This window comes from Pomacea canaliculata, linkage group LG4 (genome assembly GCF_003073045.1).
Source record: "Pomacea canaliculata isolate SZHN2017 linkage group LG4, ASM307304v1, whole genome shotgun sequence".
NCBI classification, from domain to species: domain Eukaryota; kingdom Metazoa; phylum Mollusca; class Gastropoda; order Architaenioglossa; family Ampullariidae; genus Pomacea; species Pomacea canaliculata.
This window is the reverse complement of record NC_037593.1, coordinates 4,665,092-4,687,411: the sequence shown is the minus strand read 5'-3', so window position 1 is coordinate 4,687,411 and position 22,320 is coordinate 4,665,092. Positions and strand designations below refer to the sequence as shown.

General features: G+C 41.6%; 2 protein-coding genes across 5 annotated transcripts in view; both read left to right on the top strand.

The window, feature by feature from the left end:
* Nucleotides 1–7,404, top strand: part of LOC112562105 — a 29,955-nt gene extending 22,551 nt beyond the window's left edge. For all 4 annotated transcript variants that reach the window (XM_025235115.1, XM_025235114.1, XM_025235116.1 and 1 more), the window contains one exon: nt 280–7,404. In XM_025235115.1, the coding sequence (XP_025090900.1) occupies nt 280–1,685 (1,406 nt within the window). In that variant the 3' untranslated portion in view covers nt 1,686–7,404. The remainder of the gene's footprint in view (nt 1–279) is intronic.
* Nucleotides 7,405–8,855: 1,451 nt separating this feature from the next.
* On the top strand, nt 8,856–20,946 carry LOC112561470 (solute carrier family 13 member 2-like). The gene is made up of 16 exons (XM_025233991.1): nt 8,856–9,291; nt 11,996–12,178; nt 12,684–12,833; nt 13,155–13,270; nt 13,431–13,583; nt 14,017–14,070; nt 14,441–14,620; nt 15,101–15,229; nt 15,743–15,853; nt 16,231–16,265; nt 16,296–16,332; nt 16,714–16,811; nt 17,342–17,460; nt 17,830–17,991; nt 18,412–18,549; nt 20,659–20,946. The coding sequence occupies exons 2-16, from the start codon at nt 12,041–12,043 to the stop codon at nt 20,812–20,814; spliced, it is 1,776 nt and encodes a 591-aa protein (XP_025089776.1). The 5' UTR covers nt 8,856–9,291; nt 11,996–12,040; the 3' UTR covers nt 20,815–20,946.
* The last annotated feature ends 1,374 nt before the right edge of the window (nt 20,947–22,320 follow it).

Here is a 22,320-nt window from a genome sequence, read left to right as displayed (position 1 = left end):
TCAATATAGAAAGCTATTATATTTTAATTCTTTGCCGGGGTAGTAAGCTTGCTGCCAGTAGATTCTGTCACATTTACACTTGTGAATAATCTACTTCCTTGGTAACAACAGAAGCTTCATCATTTGTCTTTTTGTGTAGTCATTTATTTGTCATGTTCTTCTTTGCTTTTCTTTTATACCTTAGTGTTCTGCATAGTGAGGGACAGACATATCATCATCATTATCATACGATGTCTATTTCAATTTGTATTACTAATCAGTAGTATGTTTAATTTTCAGAAATTGAGAGCAAGGCAGGTGATGGAAATGGTCGACCAAGGGCACTGTCAGAAAGCAGTGGAGGTAGCTCAGACAGCGGTGCACAGGTTACGGGGTCATGGTCGCCTATTCATGGCCAGTCCCCACGTAGAAATCCTGACATCCCGGTATTGAATATTTCGCTGATGACATCTAACATTCCTGAGGCCAAAAGCCAGAGGACATCGTCACTGCAACAGTCATGTGTAGAAAAACCTCAGCATGCAGGCAGTGCTGGCGTTGAGCCAGAATGTCTTTCAAGCAGCGTTCAGGATAACAGAGGCCTTAGTTCATCATCCTTTAGAAATGGAGATGAGTCTTCAACGCATGGCAAGGGAGTGATGCCCCTTGGCTGGAGTTTCAAAACAGAAGCAGAAGACCAGAAAAAGTCTGTCTCATCTTTGTCGCCTTCTACATCGTCTGCACCAAGGAAGAACAAGGGCAACTTTGATTCAGAAACTCTGGCACTCATAAGGGAGATAGGATCAGCGTTTGTGGCAACTCCAACCACAGGAAAATTTGATGATGGTGGTGGGGCAGCAAAGCTTGGTCTTGTGAGACATCTTGTAAAAAACATTGAAAAGGAGACCAACATTGGCAAACGAGAGCGCAAAATTGTGATCATCAGCAAAGACAGTGCACCAGGGCAGAAAGGTGTGAAAAGTGAATCCCAAGATTGTGTAAAGTCATCTGGTCCAGAGCACCAGGAAAAGAGAGATAGTCAAACAGATATGTCCCCTGAAAAACTTGTGAGAAGCTCTGGCAAGAGTAGTCCTGAGGTGTTAGGCCAGAGCAGTCCTCACATAGATGAGCACCCACCATCAGTGGTTCGCCATCTTCGCGGGAAATTTGAAACCCGTTGTCATGCAGGTGATGGTGTAGACGACGAGACTTTAACAGGCACTGTGCCAAGTATAGTCTCCAATGTGTTTCAGCAGGGGGACATCGTCTGTGATATACCAGTGGTGCTGCAAGAGCGCAAACATGATCCGAGCGGTCTCATTATGACCGGCATAGCAAAAGCTAAGTCCTTTGATGAGCAGTCTTTGGACTTTCTTGCTGGAGATCTGCGTCTCCAGGGGATGCAGCCAGTCATGAGAGATCAACCAGTGTCATCCTGTACCAGCACTCAACCATCTAGGAGACCATGCTCTGCAAATAATAGCTCAGGTGAAGGAGGGCTGGCTCATAGGTACAGTACTGGGGGATGTACCACTTCGCATTTCAAACAGCATGAGGAAAGAGCCGAAGATGAGAGAGGAGGGGAAGAAGTTTATCCAGCAAAGAAACTCTATGGTAAGAGTCATCCACTTTCAAAACTCCAGCCATATCAAGGAGATTGCACAGTCTCTCCATCTCCTGGGTCTAGATTCTACCCAACCATGTGACTTGCAGCGCGAAGCCTATTCTGTGTCCTCGCGGAGTCTGTAGCCTGGCTGATGGATGTGGTGGTGTTTGTTTCTTGTTATGTGTTTGTCTGTGTACAAAAGTCTACACCGACAGTAACTGCTTGCACCTTTACTTATGATGGGCATGTTATTAAAATACTGTGCCATGTGTTGTACCAGTTCTGTTGCTTGGTGTGACAACGTATTATACTGCAGCCCTAGACAATCATATTTGTTTAGTTGAAAAAAGTAGGCATAGCAGAGCATTTTCAGTCATGTTTTGATGACTACTTATCTACTTTCTGGGCAGTTAGTAAAATAACCAAGAACAATAGATTGTCACTGATACATGACTACAGGGAAGGTTTCTCTGCATTAACCTAAACTTTTAAATAGATTTTGTTGTACAAAGCTGACTGGGGGTCAAAAAGCATCAACAGAACTTCATTGCCTTTGTCTGACAGAAACAGAACAGAAATAAATGCATTTAACCTGTTTATGGTATGTCTGTTGCTCTGACATTTTTCTGTGAAATAATGGTTTTGCACGAAATCATTTATGAAAGCTGATAAAAAGGACAGTGCCAGAATGAAAGTGTTGCATAAGTGTCATTATGAGTACTTTTTTCGAAGGGTGCATGCAGGTGTGTGCATACATTTTTTCCCATAAAGATGGAGTGGTGTGTGTGTGAGAGAGAGAACATGTAAATTTAGGTCTGCCTACTGTGTGTTTATGTGTGATTCATCACTACATGAATACAGTGATCCATGCTAGTAGCATATTTATCTTACTATGAATCATCATGATTGCATATCATTTGTACACTAACCAGCTGTCTTGCTATAGCCTTCAATATTAGCAAGTAGTGTAAATGCCATTCCCAGTTCATATCTGCTTATTAATCTTGATGGCTGATGGCTGATTGGTCACCAAGCCCACATTTTTCTTCAGTTCCTTTACATCTTCTGCCGATACTTGCTATTTGTTTTCTGTTCATTCAGTTTTCATTTAAATTCTTGCACTTTGAAGATGCATGCTAGTTTGAATATGAGCAGATGCTTTATAATCTTTGACCTTTCTGGCAATGATAACCATGCAAAAAAAATATTTACCATATCTATAAAGATCTTTTGAGATGCCGATCTGCTTAGCAAAGAAACTCAAATTCTGTTTGTAGTGTGTTTTTTTGTGTGGCTGGTATGGGAATATAAGTATTTGCAGGTGGGAGACAAAACAAAAATAATGTATATTTCTCAGAAACAGATTATTAGACCACATATTGTCATAGTTTCTGTGACTTTAATACTTAACATTGGTTAAAATAAAAGCTTTTTTGCAACGGATTACGGATGCAAAATTAAGTTTCATATGTATGTGTATAATGTCATGTACAAGTACCTTTTGGGATTTGTATTGTTTCACCTTGCAGAAAGTTTGCTTCCAGTGGTTTTAGAAAAGCGGTAACTTACATGTTCAGCACTTTATTGAGAAATATGTTTTTACAGACCTTTTTATTAACATTTACTAATACGAAATTTACTGGGTTTTTTAAATTAGTTTATTTTATGATTAATGGAAAAATTGTGAGTAGTTTAAATTTGAAAACCTAACTGGTAATCAGTTCTGCTATTACAAAGTAGTTGTTGAGAACATTAGATTATAAAAATAGGCAAGAAATTATGTGTGACTCTCAAGTTGGGTTTGCTTTTCGTCATTTATTTTTTTTTTTTTTAATGAGGCAAGGGCCGAGCAGTCCGCACGAGCACCCTTCATTGATGAGTAACATACAATGTCCAAAAGCATGCTTATAGACAGTTTGATGAATTCGCAAAGAAGCTTTTTAAATAATGATGTTTTTTTAAATAAGTGCAAACTAGACAATGTAGTTTATAACATGCTGTTCTCGAGGGTTATTTTAGAAAAGTTGTAAAAAATAAATATTTTTAATTTTTAAAAATAATTTTAACCTCTCTTTCATTTTGCTTTCAAACTGTCCAAAACTTAGTTTCTTTTGCAAAAAAGGGGCATTGACCTAGTTTTTTAGACAGTCACAACTGAATACCTTCATGCATATATCATCAGGTACAAGCCCATTTTTTATATTGTCAGTATACTGATAGCATTTTAAAAAGTACTTTTATATGACTGATATCTGTCTGTATCTTTTAAGAATATCTTGTAAATTCTTGTGATACACCTGTTTGATGCCAAGATGGAACAGACCTTAATATTTGTCTATATGATATGTATTTTTCTGGGTAAATATTTAATGCTGCTACACATCTTTCCCTAAAGTTCTTTGTGTAACTTTGTCAGTATTAAATATATAAATACATCAAGCAAATCACAGCCATGCTGTACTTTCAGTCTGTATAAATAATATGACAAGAGTACCAGATTGTTTCATATCATTCTTTTGTGCCACAATCGTGTTCATTGTTGTCAGTCATATCATTTTGTTTGTCTAAATCGTGCCAGATGCTGTTGTAATTTATTGGAACTGCGACCCACTTTGCCATCACTCCTTTCTGTGATCACCATCATTCCTCTCCTACGCTGGCATTTCATGTTCAGGCCGGCCCCAGGAATGCTGACTAGTTTGGGTTAGTTATATTGTACAGAATGTTTGGGCCTTTTTTTTTTGACTGCTGTTATAGTCTTTTACTGCATTGTATGCTGTTGCTGTATAGGAATAGAAGAATCTTTTGTTATTATTGTTGTGGAAGGCAGTTCAGATTTTCTTTGAATTCCAATTTGTTTTAGACATAAGTATGAGTTTTATGATGTATATTAGTGTTTTTGAAAACTGTCAAAATGTTAGAACCTTAAAGTTATCATTGGGTACAAATGCTACTTTTAAAATAATTTACTCTTCAATAAATTCTGCATTTTCTGTGCTCAGATCAACTATGCAGCACTTTATCAGGTCTCTTGCCTCCTCTCCTGTTTACTCACTGTGCAGGCTGTCACCAAAGGAACCTGTAACAGAAGCCATGTTTTTGATACTTTGTTTGGCCTTTTCACCTTTTTAAAAACTTGTGTTAATTATATGTAGGTTGTGAGTTGTGAATATTTAGTATATCAAGGGAGTGGACCTCTGTTTTCTACCATGCATATCCATCAACACTCACACACGTTCATCTGGGATGGCTACTTAACAGCTTATCTGGAATGGGTGCCTTACTTTATACTGTTCGAATTTTAGTTAAAAAAACAAACTGTGGGACATCTCTTGAATTTGTATGGATGGCTGCCTTACAGTGTACAGATTAAGGCTACAGAAATACTGGGAGCAGTGATTTTTATCAACTGTAGAATAAGTAATCCCAGTCTCGTATAAAAGCCAGAGGAAGTTCATCTTGTTGAACCTGCAATTACTAATGGCTGGTGTATGAAATCAGCGTAGTCTTATGGTCATCTCACCTTGCCTTCTTTGGTAAGCCTTTTTACTTGAGCTGTAAGACATATCAGATTTCTGTTGTGGATTTTTGCAAACTGACCACACTGAACAGTCTTTTTCATCTGGAACTGCCATCGTCAAAACTTTTGTGTAACTTGCATTACCAGCGTTGGTCCCAAACTGTCTTTGGTTGATTGGTGTGAGAGTGAGGGAGAGAGTGTGTGTGCATGTAGGTATGTGCTTCGCATTTAAGGATGGGCATCTAATTGCATTTTCTCCATGCTGTTTGAGGATTCCATATCTTTCCTCCATAAACATTTAAAAGCAATTTCAACATCTACATGCAGTAACTAATCTGTTGACTGCCCAAAAAACCTATTTAACTTGAATGTTTAAATGTTCTGTGTGAAAGGGTGTGCGAGTGTGAATGAGCAGTACTGTGTAACTGTGGGGGCTGTCTGGGCCAACTTGCTTACAAGAATCTGTGAGGTTTGTGTATAGGTTTTGCAGAATTGAAACACAGACTTGTCATTCCATTACTTGTTCATTTCCAAGCTGAAGTGAGTGGTTCTGTGAAAGGGACATCACTGTTTTTTTTTGTTACAACAGCATCAGAATGCTCATTTTCTTGGAACTGGATCTCTTGCTGTATTTGTTCTGTATGTTCATCAGTATCCACATTATCCTCCCTTCTCTGTTTTGTCTTGCACATTCTGAGTCATGTGTGATATCTTACTCATCTTGCACATTATGAGTCATGTGTTATATGTTACTCACCTCGCACAAGTCGTGTGTTACATCTTACTCATCTCGCACATTTTGAGTTATGTGTTATATGTTACTCATCTTGCATGTTATGAGTTATGTGTTACATTGTACTCATCTTGCTAATAGGTCCCATCCTACTAGTAGAAAGGTAAAAACATTTTAAAAATTAACTGCTGACAGTAGTAGTGATCATAACCTTCCACTATGCAGCTATTTCTTTCAAAGCAGAGCCAGATATATGTGATACAACTTTTGTAAGACCTTAAGAGTGGAAATGTGGGAGAGGGGGAGGCAAAAGTGGGAAGCATTATTTTAATTTTTTACACTTGCTGCAGTATTTTAGGACTACAGTTCCTTTAGTCCATGTGCTCTTCAAATGCAAGCGAGACAACTGTAGTTTTTTTAATGTAAAATTATTTATGCATAAAGTCAATCTTTTCTATTGTGGGCATTGGTATCCCACAGGTCATTGTCTCATCTGGCTGCACTCCTACATTGAGCTAAGCTTGTGGCGTTTGGTGATATTTCCTGTTCAAATGTGCCTTTTACTTGCTTGGTTGCTTGGCAGCAGCATTGCCGAAACTTGATTTTGCAAGACTAAAGTCAGCCTGGGCATTTATCGCTGTTCCTCACCATTTTTCTCAACAGAATGTTTATTTTAATGCTTCTGACACCCAGGCTGAAACTGCTCAAACACTGTCAGCCTTTCTACTGGGTGTAATTACAGACTTTCAGGTATTGTTCATTAGAAAGTGGGGAGGTTGAGCTTTTTATGGTAAACATTGATTCCTTTGCCAAGGGCTTTAACATGTTGATTTTCCTAAAAGATTTGTATTGCCTTTTGTGAAGCTGAGTATGATTACTGCGACCAAAACAAAGGACCGAACGGTTCGACAGTCAGACATCTTCAGACTCGCCATGTAGTACAACAGTTTTATTTGTATGCACTTGAGGCCTCGGAGGTCTCGTTAACAGTAGATTACACGATTTGAACTCGGTTGTTGCAAACATCCACGGACAAGGATTGTCACTGGAGTGATGAAGGAGGAAAATCCATCGACCCAGCACTTTTATCGGTCATCGCCTTTTGTACTATTTTCCGATGATAACGAGGATGAGAGCCTCGGTCAGCATGCTCCGTGCCTTACCTACCTTTTGTACAAATACCTTTTTGCAAGTTGGAAGAAGCCAGGTGAAGCTAAGCAAGGGTTAGAGACCATCTCCAAGTGGCAGAGTTTATCATGTGTCGTTTTTTTTAATCCGACTGTCAGCAAGAGCAGCTCTTGGTTGTCTGTCGGGGCGAGGTCATGGGTCATTTCGTTAGGAACAGAAAACTTTGCTTTTGCTGTGTGAGAGCGCGTGCGTGCTGCGAGCGACTGTGTGAATGTTTCAGGTTTTAGCGCATCAACGTGCGTGTTCGTACCCCGGTCAGACAAGTATTTTTATCGTGTACTTAGTGTAGTGTATTACGAGGCATGGTGCTTTGTGTGTAGATGTAACAAACATTTTAAGTGCAATTGCTATTGTAGATAATAAAACCACATTTCTATACACCGTTGTTTTGTGTTAGTCTGTTGAGGGCGAGCAGGCGTGTGATGGCGACTGTCGGACACAGATCAGATGGTCACCATGACAGTTGTTGGCGCTACGGACTGCACGTGCAAACTCACTTTGATTTCTGGAGTGTTTGTCAGGGAACATCAGTCAGCGGAAATCATTCACCCGGCCGCCATGGCAACCGCAAATTTCAATTATTTTATCATCTTTTTCATGACAACAAACTTCGCGCACCTGACAGACGGATTGTGGTGAGGGGTAGCCTGGGGCTGTACAAGTCACTAAAGTGCTGCCACACTGTGGCCAGACTACTGTCACCAGACATTGCAGGCTTACCTTGAAGTAGATAATTTACTACGGCCCGTGAATGATGTCATAAATGTCAAAATGGCCCTTGCAGGAAGAAAGATTACCCACCCCTGCTTTAGGGACTTCGCGTTGTCCGGAGATGGTGACAGCGAACGAGTGCACTGTCCTACGAGGTTAAAGCCACCCGAGTACATTGTCCTACGAGGTTAAAGCCACCCCGAGTGCACTGTCCTATGAGGTTAAAGCCACCCCGAGTGCACTGTCAGACACCAGAACCAACACCGGGTGTGATCTGGTGTGGACTGTAGAAGTCACGTGAGCAAACTGCAGTTACCTGCTGATAGTCTGCGAGCTGTTTACAAGAGGAATTTCGTGTTAACCGTCATGTAACACCTAGCAGCAATCCGAGCATCTGGGCCCAGGCCTCCGTCACAGAGGGGACAGACCTTGGTGACGATGTCTATACCTATCATTGTCGTTCTCGATGATAATTTGTTTTCATTGTACGAGAGTTTCAACCGAAATAAATGCGTTGTCCGACAACGTTGGTGACAGTTACCATGACGGGCGTGGTGTCGTCTGTGTGGGCTGCTCTACTTATTAAAGACGGTTAATTATGCAAATGTACTTCACTCAATTTTCTTCGCTTAGTGTTATGCGATACAAAACGGAGTCGAGGGTGACTTTTCAAATAAATAATTCAAATAAATGACACTTGCAATGTGTGCACTGCCAACAGGTGTAGATACCTTTATAATAAAGATGTATACTAACAGCTGTACATACCTATATGATAAAGTAGGCCAAGTGCTATACATACCTATGTAATAAAGTAGGCCAAGTGCTGTACATACCTATATAATAACAAAGTAGTGAGACTTTATGTTTCGTTCTTGAATTATCTCACCTCAAGCTTGTTATTATGCCAAGACGATAATGTTGTTTATCATTCAGTGTTGATATCCTATTGTTTAGTTGCTAGTGCGCATTGTTTACCACCAATCCTGATTAAACTTAAATACTTCCGTGGTATCTTTATAAGATACTAAGATCTGTATAAGATACCACACCAAAGGAAAGTGAACCTGCTGGACATTTGTAAGCCGTTGGTATCAGCAAGCTTTATTTTTAAACGTCCTCGCAAGTGTGACTTCAAACCGTCAAAACTGTGGTGGGATGCGCCTTTATCACGGGGCGACCCACATTAGTTCACGTGAGCCACCTCCAGGGACACAAATATTTTTTCTAGCAACCGAGGATCTTCACTCCACTGAGGGGTCGCTTTCATCCACGACTACAGTCGATGTCGCCTCACGTGGTGCACCGAGTGCTGAGATAAAGCTTGTTGTTTGGGTGCAGCCCCACGCCCTCCCTTTCTCGCTGGTCTGTGCTGGTCATCGGCCCGAGGGGGGACGACAGGACGACCACCCGTGTGAGGACCGTTGAGAAAACACGTTTCACTCGGACGCCGACCTCTCGAGAGAACGATGGACAAGGATGATGCCGAGTCTGTGCAAAACGGAGGAGGCGAAAGTTTGTATATCATTGCCGATTCCGAAAAGAAACTCAAAAGTAAGTCTGTGTTGTTCCAGATTCATTTCCTCTCTTGCTTCTAATTTTTTCTTTTCAGTTGAGTGGACATGACAGACTTTGACCTTACGGGTCTGTCGCCATATCAGTTGTGGAGAAACAAAACTTATTTCTTCCTTTATTTTTCGTTTTTTATTAGTTTTTTGTTTTTGTTTTGGGGGTTTTGTTTGTTTGTTTTTGTTTGTTTGTTTGTTTTTCGTTTGGTCTTCCTTAATTCTGCTGTTTTTTCCTTTTTTTCTGCTTGTGTTTTTTTTTTCGTAAATATATTGTTTCTGCAATCCATATTCACGGTTGCCAAAGTGATTACAATATTGAATTCATCATGAAGTGGGTAAGTTACTATTCTGATATTTCAGCTGCATTACTTACGAGGGTAGGAGTGTAGATGGCATGTACCTCACACGAGGTGAATGTCTCCTTGTTGGTTCATTTCCACGCTGGCAAAAATGTTCACATCGGTGCTTGGAGCTAGGAAACGGGACCATGTCACTCCTTCATTTTCTACACTGGCTACCCATCTGTTCTCGCATTCAGTACTAACTGTCTGTGCTATGTCTTAAACAAGGAGAGAGAAGACAGAATGCATGAGAAATAAAACCACTAAGCACCTAGACTACCAGTGACACGGTTGGTATTGGAAAGGTCAGAGTTCCACTGTGTACCCTGTTAACGGGTTTAAAAATGAGCACGGGCAAAGTGCACAACTCGCTCAATGTGGACTTAAACACTGCTGTGTAAATCAGGTTTTAAGTAGGTTACAATCTGGAAAAAATCAGCAAGATATTTAGTGATAGAGAAGTTACAGGTGTCGGTCAGTTTGCCCGTCATGAGCTACGGAACATCAGCGCCATCTGTCACACTCTCTCTACACGCGCTACCAAACCTGGATACCTTCTTCACAAACTCCAGAAAGTACAAAAGTCTGCTGCACGTCTGGTGCTTAGAGCTAGGACACGTGACCAGCCACCCCTCTCCTTCGTTGTCCGTTCTAGCATCCAGTACAAAGTGTCCGTGCTGTTTTATTTCTTTGCTGGCACCTGCCCTGATTATTTCTCTCAACTGCTCTTCCCTTACATCCCAGCTAGACATCACCTCTCCTCGAGTGAGGATCGTCTCCTTACTCTTCCTGTCACCAGAACAACAACAACAACAACAACAACAACAACAACATATATATAATTATGGCCACAGGATGTTTAGTTGTTGTGCAGAGAACAATTGGAACTCTCTCCCTTTCCGTATCCGCCACCTGCCCAACATTGAATCCTTTAAATGTGGACTCAAGACACATCCATTCCATTAGCATGACTCCTAACAACAGTCCACGTGATGCTAGTCCGTTGTCTAACCCCTTCTCTCACTTTTTAGTCTGTTGGAGACTCCGTCCTCTCATCTCCCTCCACAGATTTACGGGACTCGCTGTCAGTCATGAATGTTTGTTAAGCATGACTCTTTGTGTCTTTATCTTTTATTACTTGTCAGGACTGGTGGCTATCCTTCTGTTTTCGTATGGTGTCCATGTCAGTTTATTTTTTGTTTTTGTTTTCAACCGCTGAGAACAGGTTTCATTATCATGCTCATGCGCTTCTTCTTCTTCCTATTATTATTATTATTGTTGAAGAGTTAAGTGTAGAACACACGTTCGTAGCACGAAAAGTTCGTGCAGCTGTATTTGTTTATCTGTCAGTACGTCTGTCACACAAACAAGACGACAAAGGGTCATTGGGTAAAACCACACGTGACCCTCATTTCTGACCCTGTCATTGGACTCGTATCTCTTGTCAACGGTCATGCATGCCAAAGTGAGATCACGTGCTGTGCATTAACCAAGTTATCAACCTCAGTCATGCTTAATTATATTCATGTGTACGACAACATTCACCTGTCATAACAGTCTGTATTTATTGTACTCAGAAAATTTCTAGAAGAGACAGTATAGAATAACAAAACCTTTTCTCCCTAATGCATATAATTTCTGTGATAATGCAGTGAAAGTACATTACTAATAATAAAGACCGTTTACACAATGCTACACAATACTACACACCTCCCCTCATAGAGGAGTTCATTGCATTTACAATGTGTCTACACATGTTACACATGTACTGTAGGAGCTGACGTGGTCCAAGAATAGCGTATCTACCAGCAACATCAAACCGGAAGTAGTCTGCCCTCGGCTTGGGGTGTACAAATATATGAGAAAAAGCTTATACATTTACTGAAATATGCGGTTGCCTTGGCGAGCCGGACGACATGATTTCGCTTGACCATAGGGCCTGATGGCTGAACGTTCCCCACCCGTGTTCTAAACGAGTGTTTTATCTGTTGAGCATGTCTGTGTGTGGTTTAGAATTGTGAATTATGTCATAACAAGTCGTAATAAGTTGAAATAAGGCCACACATGGAACAGATTGAAATTCAGCTCACTGTGTGAGGACGTTCAACACACGAAAACATTCAGACAACCGGTTATTCAATGTTAGAAGTGTGCAGAAGTGGAAAGCTTTTAGCTCATCATGGATCACTTCGTCCTTATCGGAAACATTTTTATTTCTCTGAGTGACAGGTAAACTTTTTTGTATGGTCTAAAACAGTTTTGATTCTACTGACCGAGACACTCTACCATCTGACTGACTGATAAACTGTATTTGCTGTGCGATCTACGGTCTTCTGCTTCTTCTTGCAGGCCCTTCACGACCCCATGAAAATAATTTGAGCAAACGATCGTCTGATGGCAGCGCCATCGTTAGAGGTGGAGATGTCCCAAACCATGTCACCGCTGCGACAGCTGCTGTCGATGTGGTACACGGTGGTGGTGGTGTTAATCCCGTTAGTTCTCCTACCACTGCCGCTCATCATTAACACACAGGTACACGGGGCGACACCCGGATCTCTCGATAAGCAAGTGCAGTTGTTAACTGGAAATTAATCACTTAGAAGGGTATTTGGCAGATTGGTAAACTGAAGACTCCAGCACGTGCAATGATATCAATACAGTAATACGTGTTTGTATTGCTTCAAAGGGTCTGGTTATAAATCAGTAAATTCAAGTGTGGTCGCGGAGGTACGTGTAGGGACAATCGCTGTCTAATAGAGATACATACCTGCATAATATTAAATAATTTATGGCAGAAGTGCCGGGCAAAACACGCAAATAAATAATTTATAGGAGTAGCGCGAGGCACAATGTAGATTATCTGTAGTTTGTGCAATCACAGGGTTACCTTGACAACAGTAAATACTTGTGATCTTGTGTAACAGCTGGTCAGGAAATTGTGCAATTAATGAACAACTGATGATAAGAAAGGGAAAGAAGCCGTGGTAAATGACCTGTAAGTAATAAACCCTCGTCATTAGCATTGTGTCACGTGCAGGAGGCCAAGTGTGCTTACGTCATCTTCGTCATGGCGGCTTTGTGGATCACGGAGGCTTTGCCCATGGCGGTGACGTCCCTCCTGCCCGTGGTTCTCTTTCCCATGATGGGGGTCATGCCAGCAGATAAAGTGTCTGCCACCTACTTCAGTGTGAGTTGTCTTACCTGGCCCCGCCATCTTGCGAGATTTGAATAATGTATATAATGATTTGAATAACATCATAATAGTGTATATCTACTGTACATATACTAGAGGCACAGTAACCGGGACTGCTCAAGGCACAATTATTATTATTTTATTGTTGTTGTTGTTGTTATTATTATTATTAAAAACTCGAAAAGCATTGAACGTGGGACGAGGTTTGCGACTCTTTGTTGCGACTGGTCCACTAGGAGGTTAAAGTTCAAGCAATGGCTATAGCGAAAGTTCCAAGCTCAGTGTCGTCTGCTGTTTACGACTCATTTTTTGCAGGACGCGTCGCTGCTGTTGTTCGGCGGGTTGGCGGTCACCATCGCCCTGGAGGAGCACAACCTCCACAAACGCATCGCTCTGTTTGCACTCAACATCGTGGGAACACAGCCACGTTGGTGTGTGTGTGTGTCTGTCTGTACGCGTGCATAGAATAGACAAGTGACTAGAATAAACATTGTCGATTGTCTCACCTGTCATTAGAGTGCCATGCGCCAGAGAACTTTATGACAAAGTGTATCTCGGGTGGATGTAAAACTGTTATACTCGCCACTGCAGGCTTTTGCTGGGTACCATGCTGGTCACGTGGTTCCTGTCCATGTGGATGAACAACACGGCCACCACCGCCATGATGATCCCCATCGTGCAGGCTGTGCTGGACCAGGTGCAGATGGCGCAGGACACTGAGGGCAGAGAGGACACGGAACTCAGGTGAGGCTGCAGCCACAAAGGTTTTTAAAACTGAATCTTTCCTTCCAGTGGTGTCAGACGACATGCTCGCAAAGCAAGTATTTTTCTCGTTGTCAATTCCTATCATCACTACAGTCGTTTAACTACCTTGCCACCAGTGCTATTTAATTTTTAGGGGTTAATATCTTATCACTTGCAACTTTTCTGTTGATGTCAAAATGACAACAAAAATTACAGTGTACATTGCTGTAAAGGAAATTCTGTTTTGGTTTTGTCCTGCCTCATTTTGCTATTTTAAAAAAATCCTCCTTCTAGACACTGTGTCGGAAACAAAGAAAAAGAAACGAAAAGTAAATAAAAAGACAAAGGAACGAGAGTAAAAAAAAAAAAACAAAGGAAAATGTTGAAGGCGTATGTTTCTTTGTTGCCACACTCATCCCATCCACCATTTTAGTGTCTTTGTAGATGACAGCACTGGAAGTGCGAAAGGAGCCGAAGATTCAGCGAGGTATGAAGGAGTTCTCTTGCTTTTATGTTTCTGACTTTAGTCGAACACAAAGCTGGAGGATCTGCGTACTCATCCCCCCTCCCCTGTAATACATGCACGTGTGTAGCGAGAGGTCAGAGGTCAGATGTGTAGTGAGGCGATCACAGGCTATTTCGTGACAAAATGGTTTTGTAAGTGAGTTCTACTCCAGACTTTAATATGTAATTCACTGGAGATCGTCTGTTTGTGTGTGTCGGAGTTTTGTTGTAATTCCTCGGATGTGTAATGTGTGTATTTTGACCGTTACAACGCTCTTCTCTATAGCCTACGTTACTAACTACACGTTCCCCAACATGTCCTCGAGTGACCTCTGAACTCCCCTGTTGGGCAGTGGCCAGCTGGACGACAGCAGCAAGGACACAAAGGGAGGGAATGCGCGTCAGAGGCGGTTGTCGGTCCAGCGTCTGGGGAAAGCAATGTACCTGTCCATCGCCATGTCGGCCAACATCGGCGGCACCGCCACCCTCATCGGCACCGGCACCAACGTCGTTTTCCTCGGACTGACAAAGACGTAAGCGACACCACAACCACCACCACCACCACCGCCACCACTACTCACGTTTTCACTCATTCACTCAATCAGGTGGTCTGCTGACTCAGCAGTAAAACCTGTCACCAAAACAGTGATTGAAGATAGTTGGTTCAAATCTCGCCTCCCGAACATGTCCTTTGTCTCTGGATGAGGCCATTTATTTTGTTTGTTTGTTTGTTTGCTTGTTTGTTTGTTTGTTTGTTTGTTTGTTTGTTTGTTTGTTTGTTTGCTTAGTTGGTTGGTTGGTTTTTTTTTAATGTTTCTTTCTGAAAGGTAAAACACCCACCAACTAACCTTCTCTCTCTCTCATTTGTCATTAGGATTTCCTGTCTTTGTGACAAACTCAGACTACAGTTTCGTTCTATCGCCTTAACCCTTTTGCTTTCGGGAGTTCGCGCAGCCACATTAAACAAACTTTAGGAATGAACAGGCAAACGATTTACTTACTCTGTCCATCAGCTTCTACCAGCACTACGAGACAGACAACCCCATCAACTTCACCTCATGGATGGTTCTGGCATTCCCTTTGTCCGCCTTGCTCATCCTCATGGCGTGGATCTGGTTCCAGATTCTCTTCCTCCGGTGCAAGTGTGCAGTCATGAGTATTTATTTCTTTATTTGTGTATTTATTCACTTGTCATAGTCAGTTAGTAGATCAATGTTAAAAATATTGCGTGAGACAAATTCTTCACAAGTTAACTCACAATAACTTTTATTTCAATGAAAAACTCCCAGTGACTGCTCCCCACTTCTCATTTTTCCCCTACGTGTATTTGGATTGATCAGTCCAGACACTGGTTCCATTAATTTCTTAAGCATTTCAACAGCTTCGAGTACATATCAAAGAAACGTTGTCATAGCAACGACCCCGCACTGAATGACTTTGTGAGGAATGTGGTTTTCCTGTGTGAACACGCATTGCGATAATTTAATGGTTTTAGCTCTCAGATGGTAACTCGACTCCAGGTCTGGGCATCAGTGAACTGATGTAGTGACTGACAAATAATTGTCTGTCGTGGAGAGCTTCTGACACGTGTCACATATCTTGTAGAACCCACAGAGTGTTTGTCTCTGAGTTGTGTGTGTCGCTCTGTCTTCCAGCGGTTGCTGCAGTTGTCTGTTCTCCCGGAACAACAGGGACGCCACCAGCAACCTGCAGAAGAGGACCACGGCGATGCTGAAGGAAGAATATCGGAAGCTAGGGTCAATCAGGTGAGTTGTGACTGTCCTGTAGAACACGTTGCAAGTAATAAACAACTCAAGGCATTGACTGTTACTGCTACCGACACAGATACTGTCTATATGATACTGTCATAGATATTGTCTACATTATAGCATTGTAGACACTGTCTATATGGTGCTATCATAGATACTGTCTACTGACAGATACTGTCTACATGATACTGTCATCTATAACAGCTGCACGATACTATGGTAGACACTGTCTATATGATGCTGTCATCTATCACAGCTACACGATACTATGTAGACACTGTCTACATGCTAGTCTGACACTAACACACATGTCTGTCAGTATTTTATTCCTGCCTGCCTACAGTGAACTAATGTATTCTCTGTTCGTCCTGCAGCTACGCGGAGGGCACGGTGGCCATCTTGTTTTTCTGCTGGTGTGCTGTGGATATCACGTGATCTGGGAGAGGCCGGGGCTGGGGCAACTTGTTTCAGAAAGAGTAAGTAAAGATAACAGTCTTTGTGTCGATAGCTTACTCCAGTGCTCTATTAGAGGAGTAAGAGAAGTTTGTTTTTAATTTTCTGATTCTTTAAGACCACAGTAATGAGAGTGTAATTACTATGTAATTACTAGGTCATTTCCAGTCAGTCTACAATGTTAAGCAATACAAGAAATTACAGTTTGATTTATCCTTCTCACCTTCTAAAATACCGAAGGCGTATGCCATTAATGTCTTCAAGACTGAAGCATCAACGGAAATTGCGAAAGTATATTGACATAACAGAGGTGTGTGTCGTGTGTGTGTGTGTACGTGTGTGTGTGTGTGGTTGTGTGTGTGTATGGTTTGTGTATGGTTGTGTGTGTGCGCCTATGTTTGTAGCTCTGTCAGTGACTCCACACCTGCCTTGTTGGTGGCGGTGCTAATGTTTTTTATACCCTCGTCGCTTCCAGACATTCTGTTTCGTCAAAAGCGAGGTGGTGAGTGGCATCCACTTCTCCCTCACACCTGAATTAATCCTGGACATCCACACACTCCTACACAGACACACGTACCTTTAGTGTAGTTCCAGAGATGTAATACCTACACAGTACACGTGTCGATTGTCACACACCCAGGACCCAATCACTTTAGCATTTTCTTTTCCGACAGACCAAACTGTTTCTCAGTAAATACCTTTTTGTTGATTTCATAACCTGAGGCCAACAAATGTCATCAAAATAAAACCGAACATTTTAGTCGTCAACACCTTTCCATTTTTTTCTCCTGAAAGTGAATTAAATTAATCACATGGACAGGCCTTCATCATCTAATGTCTCTTGTTTTTGTCTTACATTTCTTGCTTGTCTTCCTCTCATCGCCGTCTTTCTCTGCTAGCTTGCATAGATAAAATCATTGAATCCTGTTGACAAAATATCATAAAGCAGACTAATTTCAATAATTGTTACTTAATTATTATTTCCCCTCATTTTAAACATAAAATTATTGTTTAAATCCACTTATTTCGCAGCTCACTTGCCCCGCAAGCGTCTTGAGCCTCTTCTGAACTGGAAGGTCTTGCACCAGAAGATTCCATGGTCTCTCTTCCTTCTGGTGGGAGGAGGCTTCGCCATAGCCAAAGCTTCACAGGTAAACTTCTCCTTTCTAAACGAGCCATTGGTGATGTCGACATATGTTACCTGTGTCTGTAACCAAAATAAAAGTTATTTTCTGTTTGTTAACTTATGTAGTCCACGGTTCTGGTCTTGCTGACTGCAAGGAAAGTCGTTTCCCAATCTCTGATATCTGTAGAACGGACAGTGAAGTTGTACATTTCTTCATGATGATGATGATGTGTTGTTTTTGTTGTTGGAATAATAAACAAGTTCTGCCACCCCCAGTCCCGTGCAAGTCTCTGAGCACTGCCTACCTTACCTACCAGTAGAATTGACCTTCACTCAGTTATTTCCTCACTAATTATTCTCTGGATAATGATACCTGCAGTTTGTTTCTGTACAGACATCCGGGTTGTCTCAGTGGATTGGCGACAATCTGCGGAACTTGGGCGACCTTGGCCCCTGGGTGACACTGATCATCATCTGCTACATCGTGGTGTCCGCCACTCAGATCATGAGCAATGTAGCTCTGACCACCCTGCTGGTGCCGATAGTTGCCCAGATGGTCAGTGCTGGTCACTCACATGTTTGTGGAGAGTAACCATGACAATGTGTTTGCAAATACTTAATCTCTAGTCATTCAGCAGGAAAGAAAGATGTGCGTGAGTGAATCAGTGAGTGTAGAAATAAATTAATGGAAAAAAAAAATAGAATGAAGAGTGAGAAAGAACGGGTGTTTGGATGAGTGAGTGGGGGAATGAATAAATGATACAATTAACTGATTACAAATTAAGAAGATAAGAGAGAAAAACAGCCAAAACAAATTATAACAAGTAATCAAAGAAATGATAAACTGATAGATAACTTTGTTGGCAGCCATCATGCCTATTTATTGTTTTTGTTTCTAATGTTCGAATTTCGAAAAGAATGTAAGGTTCCATGGCAGGATTATTGTGTAAACTTCGTTGTGAAATGCTCTTTCAAGGCCCTGTCCATGGAGGTGAGTCCATTGTTCTTCATGGTCCCTGTCGCCATTACCTCGTCATTGGCCTTCATGTTGCCCGTGGCAACGGCACCCAACGCCATAGTCTTTGCGTCTGGCACTGTCAAAGTCATTGACATGGTGAGTGCTGCTTCAGCTCCATCAGTAGCACCTTCTACACCTCTGTTTCATAATGACCACTCTCAAAGTCTTATTTAATTAAAGGTTTATTATTTCTCTTCTGACACGTAATCATTTGCTGGGTTTTCTTTTTAATCCTTTGTACGGAACTGTTCATATCATAAAATGTTTTTGTTTTTTTTAAATTTAGTAGTAGTGCCACGGGACTGGATGTCTGGTGTTTCAACTTACTGATAAACATCTCATTAACCCTCATTATACACTATCTTATCTAGTTAAATAATTTTTTCAACACTTTCATTACAAATTTTGTTGTACGGGGGATCCAGAAAAGCAGAATGCTTTCACTGCTCTCTGTTTCTTTCTTTCCTTTCTGCTTGTTATTCCTTTCTCTTAGAAATATAAAACAAGAGAAGTTTCGTTTAATTGTTTTTCTTTGACTTCACCAGAAGACATGACCACAGGAGATAAAGGGTTACAATTGCTCTTGAACCATCGAAAGTTGTCTCCCTGACAGCGAGCTAGCTCGTGCCTCGCGTGCGGGGAGTCCCTCTCCCACCTCTCTCTGACAGATGTCTAGGTGAAAACAAAGCCATTACAGCAGTTATTTCATGGTTACAATGGTGTTCAGCCTCGAGCTTTGCTACTCTGCTCTCAAACCACGTGCTGGGGTAGTCACCCGTGGGTGTCCTGTGTCCTCTGCTCTACCCGCCTTTTTCTCTCGTGCAGCAGAGACTTGTTTACTTGTTTCCCCAACCATCCACCTCTGACTGACATGGAAACAGGATACTTGGTCTCCGACTCACAAGTTGCCGTTACCTGTCTTCAGATTTCGCAAGTGTGACTATCCTTCCCTCAACAAATCCTTTCTTCGCTCTGGAAGACTTCATTGTCATTAAGAACAGGAAGCAGAGACATTGTCTTCACTGTGCTTGGTGTTTCTCTCTGCCGTTATGTCTTCTGTAAGGACACCACAAACATTTTAGTTGTGGGTGGATGAAGTCGTTGGACAACTCACTCCCTGGGTGCATGCGTGCTCGTGCAGTACGTTTTACCGGCTGTGTGATGTTTGTGCTCGTTGGTCTGACGAGCGGAGAAGAAAGTTTGAAATGACGACCCTGCCTCAGGTGGGATCGACATCTGCCTCAGGTAAGGCGAGAATTTTCTGTTTTTTCCTGCACTCGTCGCTTGCTTTGTGCGCCGACCTCTTCTTCGTCAAGTGCGCCTGGACATTTTGTTTTCATCACAAGGTGCGGATGTTTCTCGGGTGGCTTTGTGCGGGGTTGGCTTCTTCTAAAGCCGCTGAAGCAGTGGAAAGTAGGGAGGAAGATGACTTTTTTGCATCAGAAATAAAGCTGTCTCCGTGTTTTAGCATGTTCTATCCTGACTTCCTAGACCGTTCATTGAGCACTAAGACCTGTTGCCATCATGGCAATTCGCTACTGACTTCCGGTAATTCAGAAAGCGCCGCCTTACTGGTCTTTTATTGGTGTAAACATTGGGGATCAATAGCTTTTGCTAGAACTTAATTATTGCACTTGCGGTCAGTTTCCTTAACTTTGAATTTTCTATTTCATACGAATTGTGGTGACTCAGAGGACAGCAGTGCCAGGAAGGCTGGGGTTGTACAAGTTACAAAAGTGCTAATACACGGCGGTGAAACTACAGCTTGACCAGATATATATCAGGCTAATTTTTAGGTAGACATTTGTGGCCCGATGTCAAAACATCAAAACGGCCTTTGGAGGAAAAAAGGTTTCCTACCCCTGTCCTACGGTCATGTCATCAGGTATCGTCAAAGAAGAAAGGAAATTTTTATTGTAAATTCTCTTTCTTGGAGACTTTCCAGATGACATGACTTTAATGCCCTTCCTACCCTCGTGGGGTTTTTTGTTTTGGGGGGATTGGAGGAGAGGATGAATTGTTGGTGGAAAAGAAACCTTCTGTAACGGCCTTTCAGGAACGTGCTAGCTCACGATGTCATGGAGACAACTTCCCATGTTTAAAGAGTAACCCTTTATTTCCTGTGGTCATGTCATCTGGTGTGTCTCAGAGAAAGAGAATAAAACAATAAGAATTAAAATTTTCTCTCTTTTTTTCTTGGCGCAGGTTTTGAGCGGCTTCATGGTCAGCGCCCTGGGTGTGCCTATGGTAGTGTTTGCCACCTACACGTGGGGCAATGCCTTCTTCCATCTTGAGATCCTGCCGGATGCCCTCAAGCAAAATATATCTGTGGTTGCGCCTGTCAATGTGTCCATCGCTTAAATTTGCAACAGATATGAAGTCTGGCTTTGAAATATGGCCATCTTCGACCGGTCATCGATGGTTGTGGGGAAATATTTCAAAGGACTTATTGAACTTTGGGCTTTGAGATTTGATTCCTGTTGTCAAAAAAAAGGATAACATTGCAATTGCAATCATTTTGTAAATGGCAAAGCTTACAACAAAATGACATTCGTGATGACTACTGACGAGTTGTAAGTAAGCTAGTTCTGCATTTGCAGACTACAGATACGATGGACTGCTGTCGGCTTTGTATTTCAAAACAAGCTCCTCCACCTAACCCCACTATCCACCCAGCAGCTGCCCATTATGGATATCTGATCATGGGTTTCTGATCTCTCCAAAATATGCTCTAGACTAGGGGAAATGCTTGTTCACTGCCCCAACGGCCATTAGTCTACTGGACTTTTGGTTTGGTGGTGGAGACTGTAGATCGCCTCGTGTATTTTCTTAGCCGTCGTTAGTTTTATATCATGTCGTTCGACATCAGAAGGTCCGTGATTACACAGCTGTGACACAAAGAATATGAAACATTTTTTTCGAGTTTTTGGGGTCCATGTCCTTCACCAGGAGACCTGTGTATTTTTGACATTCTGTGGTGTTAGGGTTGGCTATAGTAGAATGTTTATGTTAAAAAGAACAGTGAACACGCCTCATGTCACTTCCGATAAGAAAAATGAGCTCTCCAGAAAAACACACTCACACATATATATAGTATAGATTGTACTTAATATACTTTATTCATAACTTTCCCTAATAAACAGAGAAATGTAGAGTAAAACATTTTAATAGAAAATATATATATATAGAGAGAAATTTGATAAGTATAGTAATCGTCCCTAATTTACAGAAGTATGAAGTAAAAATCCCATATAACATATTGTTTCAATTTTTTAAAGTGTATTTTATTAGCTTTACAATTCGATTAACATCTTCGTTTGTGACTAGTGTGGGCAGATCCTCAAAGTGCATGCAGTCCATTTTCAATGTACATCCTTTACAAATGTACGGGTGTAAAAATAGTGTAGGAAAGTTTGGAATGCATGTTTTCTCTCAAATTAAATGGTTTACAGGCACAAAGCAACTGAGTGGTTTTGTGGCAAATTTTGTCTTCGTCTGTCCAAGTCAGATTAAAATGTTTTGAAGGTTAACTCACATTTTTCAACTTCTCGTCACATGTTTATGGCGGGTGGGTCAGTAAACTCATCACCGCCACATGACAAATAAGTCTCTGGTATTAACAGTCAGACATGATCAGTGATGATCATCTCTCGATTCTCATATTCATGTGACAAGCTGCCGCCGCCAACGCCACTGGGGCCGGACTCGAATTTATTTTTCCTAAAACATTGTTATGTAAGGACCTTACCCGAGCCTTGTGATTGGTTACTTGTCACGTGACTTAATCTCCAACCTACCTGGCTTTGTACACACACACACGTACACGTGGCCTTGCGGGTTGTCGTCTATCACAGTGTGCCTTTTCTA

Bases quoted from the DNA above. Each gene is read 5' to 3' on its own strand.
- LOC112561470 (XM_025233991.1), top strand. From the start codon at position 12,041: ATGGCAGCGCCATCGTTAGAGGTGGAGATGTCCCAAACCATGTCACCG. The intron at 13,271-13,430 runs GTGTGTGTGTGT...TCGCCACTGCAG, and splicing joins GTGGGAACACAGCCACGTTG to GCTTTTGCTGGGTACCATGC. The intron at 14,071-14,440 runs GTATGAAGGAGT...CCTGTTGGGCAG, and splicing joins GGAGCCGAAGATTCAGCGAG to TGGCCAGCTGGACGACAGCA.